The 15,226-nt window shown below is 36.5% G+C and overlaps 1 protein-coding gene across 1 annotated transcript in view; it reads right to left on the reverse strand.

Moving 5' to 3' along the window:
• Positions 1-15,226, reverse strand: part of LOC150080899 (protein O-glucosyltransferase 2-like) — a 127,553-nt gene that overhangs the window by 94,871 nt on the left and 17,456 nt on the right. Inside the window, exon 3 of the mRNA XM_090380974.1 lies at positions 14,116-14,324. Within this exon, the coding sequence (XP_090237100.1) occupies positions 14,116-14,324 (209 nt within the window). The remainder of the gene's footprint in view (positions 1-14,115; positions 14,325-15,226) is intronic.

Below are 15,226 nucleotides of genomic sequence, written 5' to 3' on the forward strand. Positions count from 1 at the left end.
AATTAAAAATATGGATGAATGCACAAATTAAATGAAATTCACATCTTTTCCCTTCCTCGAGCAGACAATGCTTTGAGTGATTGTCCGTGTTCACAGGATGGAAATATCATGAAGTTTGTGTCGGGGGGGGAGGGGGTCTCTTAAATGGAGAGATTATTTGTATTGACGCATGCGTAAAAAAACACCAGAAATCTGAAATTAGGTAAGGACGTCGCACATTGATAGAATTTTCGTGTAGTTTCAGTGATCAATAATTTAATGTAATTATGTTGTAAGCTTAAAATTTTTGCTTCATTGAATAGGAATGTGTGACCTTCATTGATGGCATGAAAGGCCAATTCCGACACGGTTGCGTGCAATGTGCGGACCGAAGCGGCGTGTTTCTTGACGCATAAATCTTGAGTACACTGAGTCGACTCTTCATACGATGAATCGCACTGGCTACAAAATCATTTACCTGTACCAAGCAAGAAGGAAGAACTGTGTGATATTTTAATATATTATGGAGCTTCTGCATAGGCCTGGCTAGAATTTTGAATTCTGGATTTTTAAAGAGTTTACTGAGTTTCTTGTACCATTGTTCGACGTATGGTATAGAAATAAAGTGTTTTTTATTGGTTTTATTAATAGGTATCGTATTTTCTCTTTTATTTTTAGCTTGTAATCCGATTTGATTTATAATGGAGAGTGGATAGCTTCTATTTAAAAACCTGTTGGTTAGTGTATCGATTTCTAAGTGTAAGGTGGATTCAGAAGTAGAATATTTGTAAGCGTTAAAGAACTGGTTCAATATTATGGACCTCTTATAAATAAATGGATGATAACTTCTATAATGCAGGTACATCCCCGTGTTGGTGGGTTTTTGGTAAATGCTAAATTGTATTTTTTGCATGTCTCGTATAAGAATGAAATTTAAGAAATTTAGAGCTTTTGTTTCTATATGTTCTTCCTCCAATGTAAAATGTAGTCTCGTATGAATGTTGTTAAATACCTGTAGAATGTCCTGAGTGGTGTCATGATCTATTATAACAAGTACATTGTCAATATATCTCCCATAGTAAGTAATACAGGAGAGAAGTGGTGTTAAATGTATGTGCTCAATATTAGCAAGATAGATTTCTGCTATTAGGCCACTGAGGTTCAAACCCATAGGTAATCAAAAAATCTGTTTCTATAAGTGTTTTTAAAAGTGAAATAATTTGCTTCAAGTAGGAGCTTGAGCTTGATTAATTGGAAAATTTCTTTTTTGGGTAATTTAGTGTGATTTATCATGATGGTATCATTGTTTAACAACTCCCAAACTACATCGAGAGCATAGTCTACATTTACATTAGTGTACAAGGAAGTGACATCTAACAAATATAATTTATCATTATCGTCAAACTTGACATCTTTAATACTATTAAATAGAGTGTGATGGTATTTTTATACCAAATTGTATCATCTGTCTAAACGGTTTTATGATGTTATATAAGTGTGCAGCTAAGTGTGAAAAGGCTGAATTTTTGTATGATACAATTGGGCATATGGGAAAACCCAGTTTTCCCATAGTACAGGAATATTATAAGTCCTTTTCAGCTCTTTTAATTGGGCCATAGAAATAAAATCACTCTTATGATATGCAGTTAGGGTTTTGTTATAATGGTTTACTAAATTCATAAATATTGACCGATCTATCTCCCTGTAGGTGGAACTGTCCGATATAATAGAGTCCAATTTATTCAGCATAACTACCGTGTCCCATTCATCTGCTCTTTGGATGACAATATCTTTGTTTCCTCTAAGATTACACAATGCTATAACCTCATTCTTATTCAATCTGGGTAACCACAGATTGAATAAGAATGAGTTAACTACTTGATTGACTTGCTGGACCAATAAGTCTTTTTGCAGAATGTTGCGGAGACCAAACTCAAAATCTATCACAAATTGTTTCTTAGGGAGTTTACGAGGGGGTAAATTAAAATTCTGATAACACGTATGAATACAGATTAGTGACTTGTTTACATGTCGCCTCATTATACATATAATGTGATGGAGAAGGACATATGTAAGCAGGATTTGTGTTATGTGCAGCCCCATTCTCTTTTTGTGTAGGAATAATAGAAGTGCCAGTGAGTGTATGTAAACGTGTCTGTGTTGTCAGTGAGTACAGTAAACCCCCGCTATTCGCGGGGGTTACGTTCCTGAGAAATGCCGCGAATACCAAGTTATGGATCCCATAGTAATAAAGGGGTTCCGTTCCAAAGTATGAAATATATAAGAAAAACTAGTCTAAAATTTTGTCTATGTATGTATTATATGTACCTTCATAATATGACTATGTACATAGATAGTACATAGTGAAATGCAAACATATGGCATCGAAATGAAAATAAGAAACAGTTTAAAATTAAATGTAATATTTATTAGAAATTTCAAACAAATCTTTCAAACTAGCGCCTTTGCTAGCTAAAAAACTTATCTCGCCAGTGCTATCACCAGTTTCGCTAAAGTGTTGATAAAGGAGTTTTGCCTTTTCACGAATGATGAGTGAACTTAACGGAATTTTATTTTGAGTTCGGTCTTCTATCCACAGATTTAAAGCTTTTTCCATTTTTTCTAATTTAATGTCACTAGTTACAGAGCAAATTTTTGAAGCTTTCACGGACACTACGGCGGATTTTTTCTTCCGATTTCTTGATTGATCGTACCGTTGACTCATTGATTTTATAATGTTTTGCCACTGAGAAGAAGACACTTTCACCATTAGAAATTTTGTCTAATAACTCAATTTTATTCGCCAATGTCATTACCTTCTTTGATAATTTCACATTCACATTTCCCTTGTTATTCGTAGCCATATTTTTGTACGGGTTAGAAAGAACTTGTCCAAATAAAGTCACTTTTTCCATTAACACACTCGAAAAAAGTCTGTTTTACACTGCAAAATGGTAGATTTATTAATTTTGTAAGCATATCAATTTATAAATTGATAAATTTATTCAATTTTAAAAGCATATAAATTAAAAACAAACGACGAAACCTTCCATGGCAAGCGCATAACACATACCGAACAAGGATTAGCAAGAAACATCCACGCTCGCGATTTTGTCACTCCTCACCCCCCACCCACTGAGCGCTGTTTTGACCAGGAAAGATAATTTTAACCACGCCCATGTTTTTTATTATGGTGGAAAATGTTCACGGCGCTTTAAAATTCACATTTTTTTAGGTTTCATTTTATGTTAAATCAGCGACCACGAATATGCGAAACCGCGAATAGCGGGGGTTTACTGTATATTGCATCTGTACAGGGGGGGGGGGGTCAAGCCCAATTTAAAACTATTAATAATGCATTTAATTTATTTGAGTGCCTATTTTTTATGTCAGTGGCTAATGCGTCCCGCCTAAAATCTATGAAGGATTTCAAAATGGTCCAATTGTCTGAATGTAAATATTTTTTTATTTTGTCATGAAGAGCAGTAACCTGAGAATAATAACTTCTCTTCATCGCGAAATGAGAATTTCAAGAGAGTTTATTAATACAGCGTGATGCGGCAAAAGCAAATTGTTTAATACCTGGAATCCTATGATTAAAATTAACTGCAAATTTTGTCGTGATATTTTCAAGGAGGCAATACTTCAAGAAAGATATATGATATTTTTGTGCAGAATATTTTAATGTCACTTTAATGTAATTGTGCACCATATTGTACAAAAAATCTCTCATATTCAATCTTAAATTATGTGTATTTTTATGTCGACAGATTATTGGAAGAGAGAGCGGAATTAATGGAAAGTCAATGAGGAAAGATATTCAAATAAGATTAGTAAAAACACAAAGCTACAAGGCTCAATAACTTATTGTGTTATTGTTCATACTCCAGCACGACCATTTATTGAAAACTCCAGTCATCAGAGTTTACAATAAATTATCAATACAAACATTAATCGTATTTAGCAGTCACGGGCTTGAACCCCAGTTCGCTCAAACAGTGCATGCTACTGCACTCTCACACCTGACCACTTGGCTACGTCAGGCCATGCAGTGAACATTCCTGTTATTGACAGGCTCGGATCTAATTGCATACATTTGTAGAAGTGCATGATATTTAAATTTCCATTTTGCTCACTGAGTCTAAAGGGAGTTTCAATTTCAAAAATTAATTAAAAATATGTTTTTAATATAAAGAATGGATTTTTTACAATTGTGTTCAGAAAAGAATGAAAATAAAGGTGGCATCAAAAAGTGAACGTTTATGGATTTTAAATATTCTTTTAGCAGCATGGTGCACAGGTATATCAAAAACTAGAATTTGGTGAAATAACAGATACTTAAACCTGCTTGGAATGTAATCTGGCTTTAATTTCTTAAAGAGTTAGATTATTCTCAGACATTCTGTGATACTTTCCATACCACTTCTTCAGTGACTGTAAAGATAGCAGAACCAGTAAATTATGGTAATATGATTTACATAAAGTTGTTAATTTTAGATTATACATTGCCCATTTAATTTGATTAACAAACAGTTATTAGTTATTTAGCATCAGGTAAAGACTAAGTTTTAACAGTTTTTAAATAATTTTAAATTAATTGTAAATTAGTTAATTTAGTTAACAAGATTAAAATATTAATTAAATTAAAATTAATTAAATTGATAACTACGAATACTCACACTCTTGTAATGCTGTCTTCATGACACCATCAGCCTCACATACTCAAAAAGTGGTTTACAATCTATTAAATTTACATGCTTTGTACTGTACTCTCAAATTAAGGAAGTTTAGAATTAAAACTCCAGTTAAGGTCTCCTGGGGCCAATCTTACGTTAGTTTATCGTTGAGTGTGAGGATATTCTGAACGAGAATAAGGATTAGGATGTAGGAATAGATACCTGTTTGGCAGCTAACCTTTGTAAGTGCCTTAATTGTGTGGGTTCAAGGTCACGTTAGGAAGTGGATGGGGTTCTTTTTCTGAGATATACTTACTGTGTTTTTATTTTTGTTTTTTATCTGCTGTAATAGAGCAATACCAAGCATAGCACTGATTACACTACCCAACATATTTTTTACCTCCAGCAAATCAATAGTTGTTTCTGGTCAAGTTTTATGTATAGAATTTAAAATCAATCATAAAAATTTCCTATCACGTCTCAGTTTTAAGATATAGATAGATAACTGGATTCTGTACAAAGATATCATTACTGTTTGAAATACAATTTTCAAACTTATTATTAACTTTTGGTTGGTTTTGTTTATTAGGCTAAAAGTAGTAGTAGTGGCATGTGATGCAAGAAAGCAAATGTATGGGCTTATGCAGCATCAGCCAAAAAAAAAAAAAAAAATCACACCATTCCCTCCAAATGCCTGTCCAGTTCCTCCTTAAATTTATTCAACCTATCAACTTCCACAACGACAGATGGAAGTTTGTTCCAGCAATTAACCACCCGCTGGCTAAAGGCAAGTTAAGCAAGTACATCATTACTGTTCTTGCAATATAGTATATTTTGATTTTGATGCACTTTTCCAGACAAGTCAGTATTTTTCTTAATTTTATTACACCATTCAACTGTTCAATATATAGTGTATGATAAACTACGCCACAAGAATTCACTTTCTGTTCAAATTTACCAATTGCTGTTACTGTTTTTAGGCTAATGCATTGTTAAAATGGAGAAGACAAAGCACAGAACTTGCGTCAATCACCCAGACAACTTGTACAATGAACTTAAGGCTGTGGTTATATGGCAAGCTGAGAGCATTACCTTTTGCCATCCCTATGGTGTGGTGCAAGCTCAAGAATCATTTCAACGACTGCTATTTCTGCATGATAAAAATAAAAGGTATTTCCAAAAAGAGCAAGCACTGCATCAAATATCCAAGTGTTAGAAGTAGTGATGAAGGTACAGAAGAAATTGTTTTACCAGATGTTGCGGAACAATGTACTTCACATGATTTGGACTACGAGCCAGAAAAAGAAAAGGCCCCACACTACACTGAACAAGAAGAATTAAGCGACTTGATCAGAGACTTGGGCTTACCCAAAGAGAAGGCTGAATTACTCGGATCCAGACTACAGTATTTCTTAATAATGGAAATACTTTACCATAAACTCCTCTCGTTCATGCTGTTGGCCTGAAAGAAACTTACAATAGTATGTCCCAGATTCTTGCTGCTATACATTACAATGACTATGGTTGGAATATTTGTGGTGATCTCAAAGTGATTGGATTGCTTGTTGGGTTGCAAAGTAGTTTTACTAAATACTGTTGTTTCCTGTATTTGTGGGACAGTCGTACAACACTGGGACAAGAGAGATGAATATATTCCCAACAAAAGCAATGTAAAGGTATGTTCCATTGGTTGATCCACAAAAGGCTTTTCTTTCCCCTTTACACATCAAGCTTGGACTGATTAAGAATATCACTAAGGCACTGGATAAAGAAAGCAGAGGATTTGCATATTTACTGAAAATGTTTCCAAATTTATCTCATGCAAAGCTGAAGGAAGAAATTTTCATAGGTCCTCAAATAAGAAGGCTCCTAAAAGATGAAGAATTTCAAAGAAACCTGAATGATGTTGAACTGGCTGCATGGAGATCTTTCAAGGCTGTGGTACACGGATTCCTCGGAAAGAGAAAAGAAGAGAACTATGAGCAACTGGTGACAAACTTGCTGAAATGTTACAAGAACATGGGGTGCCGAATGTCATTGAAAATGCATTTCCTTCATTCTCATCTGAATTTCTTTCCTGAAAACTTAGTAGAAGTCAGTGATGAAAAAGGATAGCACTTCCACCAGGACATATCTGCAATGGAAAAACAATACTAAGGTTGCTGGGACTCTGCCACGATGGGAGATTACTGTTGGTTCCTTAAAAGCAATCTGGAGTATAAAAGGAAATCATTGAGTGGGAAACATGTCTAAGTAACATATTAGCATTAGCATTAGTAGAGGCATTTGATGCAAGAAAGCAAGCTTATGCAGCATCAGCCTAAAAAAAACCAACCAACCACCCGCTGGCTAAAGGCAAATTTCCGCACGTCTATCCTACATCTGTCTTTCCTCAATTTGAATTTATGCCCTCTCAGGTGATTTTTCTGAGCTAGAGGAAGAATTCCATCAGCATTGAGCATGCTTAAACCATTCAAGGCTTTATACACCTCTATCAGATCACCTCGCTGGTGCCTAGTCTCCAGACACTGTAATTTGCAAAACTTAAGCCTTTCTTCGTAAGAGCACCCCTTTGTTCCATTCACTAATCTTGTTGCCCTTCTCTGTACTCGTTCCAGCAGCTCTACATCCTTCTTGAAATGAGGCCTCCAGACCTGTATACAGTACTCTAGGTGTGGCCTGACCATTGCCTTATACAATGGAATAATCACCTCCTTATCCCTGCTGGAACAATTCCTGTATATCATTGACAATACTCCATGGGCTACTCTTGCAGCCCGTCTGCACTGCTCAGAGAACTTCATATCTGCCTGCACAACCACCCCGAAGTCCCTTTCATTCTCTACCACTGCAATGTAGTACCACAGAGTTGATACGTTGCTCTGGGGTTGCTGTTTCCCATGTGTAGTACTTTACATTTGTCAATGTTAAACTTCATTTGCCACCTCTCAGCCCATTGCTCAACCTTTCCAGATCCTGTTGCAGCAGCATAGTGTCAGTAGTGTCCTTGACAACCCTGCCAACCTTTGTATCGTCTGCAAACTTGGACATTAAGCTTGATATGCCATCATCAATATCATTTATAAATACAGAAAACAATAATGGACCCAACACTGAGCCCTAAGGGACTCCACCAATAACATTAGTCCACGATGAGCAGGCAGTGTCCGTTGATTACCACTCTCTGTCTTCTCCCCCTCAACCACCCCTTTATCCATAGCAGCAATTTGCCTCCAATGTCACACTGCTCCAATTTGTGTAGCAGTCTTCCATGTGCAACAGTGTTAAAAGCCTTTCTAAGATCCAAGTATATAATATCAAAGCTATTCCCTGCATCCAGTTCTTTTGTGACTGCATCATAGTATCCAATCAAATTGGTCAGGCAAGACTTCCCCTTAACAAAGCCATGCTGTGTCCGAGCTATAACTGAAGTCTTGTCTAAATGATCCTGCAGTACTACTTTAACCAGTGCCTCCATTAATTTTCCTGGAACAGAAGTTAAGCTCACAGGTCTATAATTACTTGTGTCAGCCTTTGATCCTCCTTTGTGAATTGGGGTCACATTTGCACATTTCCAGTCTATGGGTACCTCCCCTGAGTCCAAGGAAGCTCTCATAATTATGGCTAAGGGTTTGCTTACTTCCTTTGCTGCCTCCTTTAATATAACTGGATAGATCCCATCCACCCCAGGTACCTTTCTTGTGTTTATCTTCAACAGTTTCTCCTCCACTTTACTCCCAGTTATTTCAAGATTCTGTAGCTTACTGCTAGAGTTGAATACACCTCTGGCATTCCCCTCGCTGAATAACTCCTCATGTGTGAATGTCGATGCAAAATATTCATTTAGTTTGTTAGCTACCTGAGCAGGATCATCAACAGTTGACCCATCAATATCAAGTGGACCAATCTGATTCATCCCCTTCCTTCGAGAGTTTACATAAGTAAAGAACTCTTTGCTGTTTTTCTTTGCATCCCTTGCCAAGGATTTCTCGTAATCTGCCTTCGCCTGCCTAACCTCCTTTGTAACTTGGTTGCATATCAACTTGTATCTATCATAGGCTTCTGTGTCATGTGTTAATTTGTATGTATCCCATGCATTTTTCTTCTCTGCCATATGCCTCATTAGTTCATCTGACATGACATCCATTTTGGCCTAAACCTTGAACAATATTTCTTAGTTGGTATGTAAAGCCTAGTAGCTTCCAAGATAAGTTCTTTGAATGCTTCCCATTTTGAATTTGCTGTTGGTAACATCAGTTGGTCCCACTGTATAGAATTTAAATACTGTCTCAGTCCATCGTAGTCGCCTTTACAGAAGCAATAACCCTTCCCTTTACCCCTAATGGTAGTTACCTCTTTGAGTAAATCCCACTTCAGCACACTGTGATCACTGCCACCTAGTGGTTCATTTATCTGCAGATTCTTAATGCATGAAGAATCACTGCTGATTATCAAATCAAGAGTATTACTCCCTCTAGTTGCCTCCCGAACATGCTGATGTAGAAAACAATCATCCAGTAAATCCACAAAAGCCCTGCTATTGTGTGAGTAACCAGCCCCCAAATTCCAGTCAATATCTGGGAAATTAAAATCTCCCATTATAAGACTCTCTGATTTACTGGCCCACTCTATTTCCCTGTACAGTTTCTTATTATACTCATCAGAGTCATTAGGCCTATAGCACACTCCTACTCTCAATTTTGATCTCCCAATGCTTATGTCACACCAAACTGACTCAACACTGCACTGTTCAGCGATGTCGACTGGCTTCACTTCCTTGGTTTTTATGTGTTTCTTAACTAATAGCATAACCCCTCCCCCCTTCCTATCCTGTCTATCCTTTCTGTAGACGTTGTACTCCCCAAATTGCAGTTCTGCATCCCTTATATCTGTGTGACACCACATCTCTGATATCCCAACAATATCTGCCTTTGATGTTTTGAGCAATACCTCAAATTCATCAAATTTATTTACTAAACTCCTAGCATTGGTGTACACGCAAGTATACCTGCACCTGTTTCTATTCTTAGCTACCCTAACACAACCCATGTGTTTACCTGTACCGCAATGGCTCCCAGCAGTCTCTGAAATACCATGCATCTTGTTTTTCAGGCTTCTGCTCATTCTAATAGAAGCAGTGCAAGAATCTCTTTCACCTCTGCCAGTGGCTACTGTCAATCTATTGGTCTTTGTCTCCCCCCAAGCTAGCAGTTTTCCGACCCACCTAACACTGCCTCGATAGCATCAGCAAATATTCTTGCACCCTTTCTATTTAAGTGTATCCCATCCCTGTAGAAGCAATCTCTCCTGTTAACAAGTACAGTCCAGGCTGAAAAAAATTCTACCCCTTGAGCCTTGCACAATCTTTCCAGGGCCGAATTGATCAACAAGGCTCTCATCATATACTCCCTCCTATCGTGTCTGGGCAGAATTGCAGACACTTTCAAATTCAACCCTAATTCTCGGCTTTTGTTCAACAGTGACCTGTACTTGTTAAGTAATTCTGCCGGTCTCCTACTCTTAATATCATTAGTGCCAACGTGTACAACTATATCACCTTTTGTGCCCTTAAAAGATGATATCCGCTCTACAACGTCATCAACCTTTGCCCCTGGCAGACATACCCTGGTCCTGTTCCACCTATCTTTTTTACAAAGCATGTTCCCCGTTTCCCTGACAATAGAGTCACCAACAACTACTAGTTCCTTCGGGACCAGCACATTCTGCCTTGGGGGTTGTCTCTGTGTCAAGCGATGCCCAAGTGCAAGCTCTGGCATTGATGTGGGCAGCTGAGAGCTTGATGGGCCCCTCAATTTAGTTTCTTCGAGGGCATACACCCTGTCCTTCAAGCTCTCATATAGGCCCACAAGAACGCCGAGTTGTTTCCTGATATCGATACACTCCTTGCATTGCGCACACACAAAGACATCCCCCTTGGCAGTATCATGTCCTGTACCCGATTGCTCTGCAAACATCAAGCAAACAGTGCATTTTATAAGGCTGTGAGTCAGAGGACAACTGCCCCCCTCAGTTCTGCTCTGAGCCACAGCACTTCCATTAGCTTGAGCCTTTTGCTTTGCTGCTCTGGTCTGAGTCATGATTCTATTAATTTATTAATTAATTATAATTAATTATGTTATGTTATTAATTATGTTAAATATAATTAATTATATTATGTTTGTAATCTAAGTTGTTATATGTATTTATTTAAACGTACAATTTAACTGCTAACGAAGTTCAACTAACGCTATCTAGTACAGTATATAACTATCATATCACAAAGGCGGGAAAGTTACGAACGGTAGCGGAGTTGAAACACGTGGAAACCCTTACCGATACTTTTATGCAATTACAAGGCCGAGTAAAGAATAAATACACCAAATTAATCAGAAAATCACAAAATAATGTTATACTACTAAATTTAAATCAAAAGTTTTAGAAAAACAATAATTTCAAATCAATAAATAAGAAAAATCCACTTAGCGGCTTTGAACACGACCGTCTCCTAGTAGCCTCGTCAGCAGAGTCTGTAATATATTGTGTGTAATAATTACAACCACGTATGCTGATATTGTATAAAAACAAGGAATTTAAAAAATATGTATCTTTTGATGTAGACATGACAGAAGTGAAAGATTGATATTTTCATAATCAGGACATTAATTTTGTTCAGAATAACCAACTTTTGTTCCAGAGGTATGATGAAAAAAAAAATTTTGTCGGGTAATGTAATTAGTACCAAAACTGTTCAGCAAAACCGTGCTGATTGAGGTATAATTATAATGGGTTTTAACTGAATGCATACCAGAGAAACAGTCTATAAACAAATTATAATAAATCCATAAACAATTTGCACTTGATAGCCAATTAAAAGGATTTGAAATAAAAAATATTTCAAAAATTTTATTAATGAAAATGTAACATCATGGCAGATGAGAAAAAAGCTTTATTGTTTATTTAGGTATTTCAGTAATGAAGTCTGGTGAAGTCATCTCTTCTTTTTCTTGGTGTATGAGCCTTTGAAGCATCAAATCCCACTTTTTGTAAAAATTATAAAATTTGCCGTATCTTGATGCTACATTCAACATTTAGATCTCCATTTGTAATCGCCTCACAGGCCACGTCAACCCCCAGAAAAACTTTCTTCACTTCTGTCGAAAATTCTTTTGGTGCCAATTCAGTGTTATCCACTTTAGAATTGTTTTCCTCTTCGGTCATATGTCATTTGCTCGTCAATTTCAAGAAGAGTTGAGTCATCTAGGTCACTTGCATGTGAGTTAATGCAGTCATGTACATTGGCAGTGTCCAAAATTTTGAATCACAAGTCTTTTCTGACCTTCACAATGTCTTTGGCAATTGTCTGAACTTGCAATTCAAAACCAGTGAAATCATTTTCCAAATGGGGAAAAACATACTGCCAAACAGTTGTTGGCAGTGATTTCTAGTCAAGATGCAGATATATTTTCAATCACATTTCTGATGTTACAATTTTTCCAAAACATTTGTAAAGATGATCCACTCCTGTTGAAGCTTCAATCGCTTAAGAAAAATTCGCCGCAGATAATACACCTTGAATGTGGCAATTACACCTTGATCATTGGGTTGTAAGAGAGAGAGATGTTGTGTCAGGTGGAAGAAAGCCTTATTTTACATTTTTATTGAGATCAGAATTGCAGGTGGATGGCCTGGTGCATTGTCTAAAAGCAACAAAATTTTGAACTCCATCCCTTCATCTTTGCAGTAGCATTCAACTGTCGAACAAAAATAATTTGTGAACCATTCTGAAAACAATTCTCTTGTAATCCATGCTTTCTTACTGGATCACCAAATTACAGGCAATATGCTTTTGACACAACCCTTTAGAGCCCTTGAGTTTTCTGCTCTGAACACAAATAGAGGCAGTGGCGGATTCAGGGTAGGGGCACCGGTGCCCTACCCTTGATCTCCTAGTGTTTATGTCACACCAAACTGACTTGACACTGATCTGTCCAGTGATGTAGACTGGCTGCACTACCTTGGATTTTATGTGTTTCTAAGTGTACACATTTTATGTGTTTCACTTCCAGTACACATTGTACTCTCCAAATTCGAGTTCTGCATTCCTTATATCTGTGTGAAACCCGTCTCTGACATCCCAACAATATCTGCCTTTAATGTTTTGACCAACACCTCAAATTCATCAAATTTATTTACCAAACTCCTAACACTTGTGTATACACAAGTATACATGCACCTGTTCCTATTCTTAGCTACCTTAACACAACCCATGTGTTAATTTGTATTGCAATGACTCCCAACAGTCTCTGAAATACACTGCATCTTGTTTTCCAGGCTGCTGCTCATTCCAATAGAAGCAGTGCAAGAATCACTTTCACCTCTGCCAACGGCTACTGTTAACCTATTAGTCCTTGTATCCCCCAAGCTAGAAGTTTTCCGACCCACCTAACACTGCCTCAATAGCATCAGCAAATATTCTTGAAACCTTTCTATTTAAGTGTTTCCCATCCCTGTAGAAGCAGTCTCCCACTTTGGGAAGCAAAGTGGGCTTCATAGGCTACAAGCAACTGACATCGTTTTCTGTCAAAATATTCTAATGCCAAATTCGGCCAAAAATAACTGCCTGGTGTTATGAAATACACATGACTGTGATCTGCTTCCCAAAAGATGCAATCATCGTCACCTGATCTTCTCATTCTGGTCAAATTGAGGAATAAATTCATCAAAAGACCAAGGTTGGTGGAAGAATGTGTGATACTGCTCTATAAAAAAACCATACCACATGACATATGGCCACACAGAAGATCTAGTGCTGATCTCAGATAAAATAAGTGTAAAATTCAGGCACTATCCACCTCACCTCTAAATAGCCTCTGTTTAGGAAGAAATCTGCAACTGAAGACATTACACATGTGATGGCATAATTGCAGTATTTTGCCCACATTTCTTTGCAATTTCTATCCAATCACTTATCCTCAGTATCTAAAATATGATGAAAATTATACAGAGAAACAATATTACAAAGTTTCTATCTAGGTGCACTATTATACCCTAATGTCAATAAATGAATCGGCAAAACAGCCTGGTGTACCTTACTTTTCAGATATCCTTCAAAAACGTGGTTAGTAATGGCAAATGGCTAACAATTTGCTCTCCTAAGTAAAAATGAATGAAGTTTTAATCTTATTATTCCAATCATGTTTGACCAATTCTATTGACCAAAATTTTATACTCAGTGGTTTTCACTGATGTCTATATGGTCAGAAGGCAATTTCCAACAATTAATAAATCTTAAGACTATATGGAAAACTATATACTAATGGTTACAGAGAAAATATCACCAATCAATACAATGCATCAAACCTTATAATTAGAATGTTAACACTAAACAGGCATGAATTGTCTTTGTTCCCTAAAAAAATTTTTTCTCTTAATATTTTAGTGCTATAGTCAGACTACTCACGTTATTATTCACAACTGCATAATGGCAGAAACTGAAGGCACCAGGTCGGTCAAATCTTCTAGTAGCATCTTTCAGTACTGCATTCATATCAACTGCAGAGAAAATCTTTAAATCTTCCTTAATTTGATTATATGCAGAAGGACACTTCATTAATGTTAGCCAATGTGAAAAAGGTTTGGGACAATAGCAGTTTTCATGATAAAGAACACCTATAAAGAAAATCCGATTTAAACAAGTTCAGAAAAAATAATTTTTTTTAGAATTTCAATATGATAAAAATAGCTAATGCCATTTAGTGTGTTCAAAATGATGATAGATAAAATTTTCTTGCCTTCTCATGTTTTAAACATGAGAGGGCAAGAAACCTGGGATTAAGTGACTGATCAGTGTCTTAACGGTGTTTGGCAACAAATATGGCCCAATGTTGTTACAGAATGTGGAGTAGAATGTGAAATTCCTGCAATTAGCACAGAAGTTATTTGAATGGCACACGCAATAGGCTTTGCAGAAGTTGACGTAGCTGACATTCAGGATTTATTAAGTAGCCATAGTGAGACACTAACAAATGAGGGACTCCAAGAGTTAACGGAGCAACAAGTAAACAGTTCAGAAAATGAAGAAGCGACTCCCTCAGAAAGGATACTAACAACATAGACCTTGTCTAATTGTTTAAATGAAGTGACTCATGCCATAGATGTCTAATCAGAAAATGATCCTGATTTTCAACAAATCGGGATCATTGTGAAGAGATCCATTTTAAACTTGAAAAAGTCATCAAGTGAGCACTAGTGTTGTTTTGTGTTATTTTTCATAATAGATTTTAAGTTTACTGTTTTACTTGACTCTTCTAATGTTTTCTTTAATATTTTATAATATAATATGTATGTTCTCATTTCAAATAAATTTATTTTTAACAATTTGTACCTCTGTTTTAAGTGCAGGAACATATCCATATTCTTGCTATGGTATTTCTACCTAGGATAATGAAGTTTCTTATAACGAACTAAAGTACTGGAATGCATCTACTTCATTAAGTGAGGTATTATTGTATTTATTTGTTCCATGATAACTCCCAGCAGTCCTGGAAATCCCCAGCACCTTGCTTTCCAGG

Source organism: Mastigoproctus giganteus, chromosome 9 (genome assembly GCF_048544385.1).
Source record: "Mastigoproctus giganteus isolate SK-2022 chromosome 9, ASM4854438v1, whole genome shotgun sequence".
NCBI lineage: Eukaryota > Metazoa > Arthropoda > Arachnida > Uropygi > Thelyphonidae > Mastigoproctus > Mastigoproctus giganteus.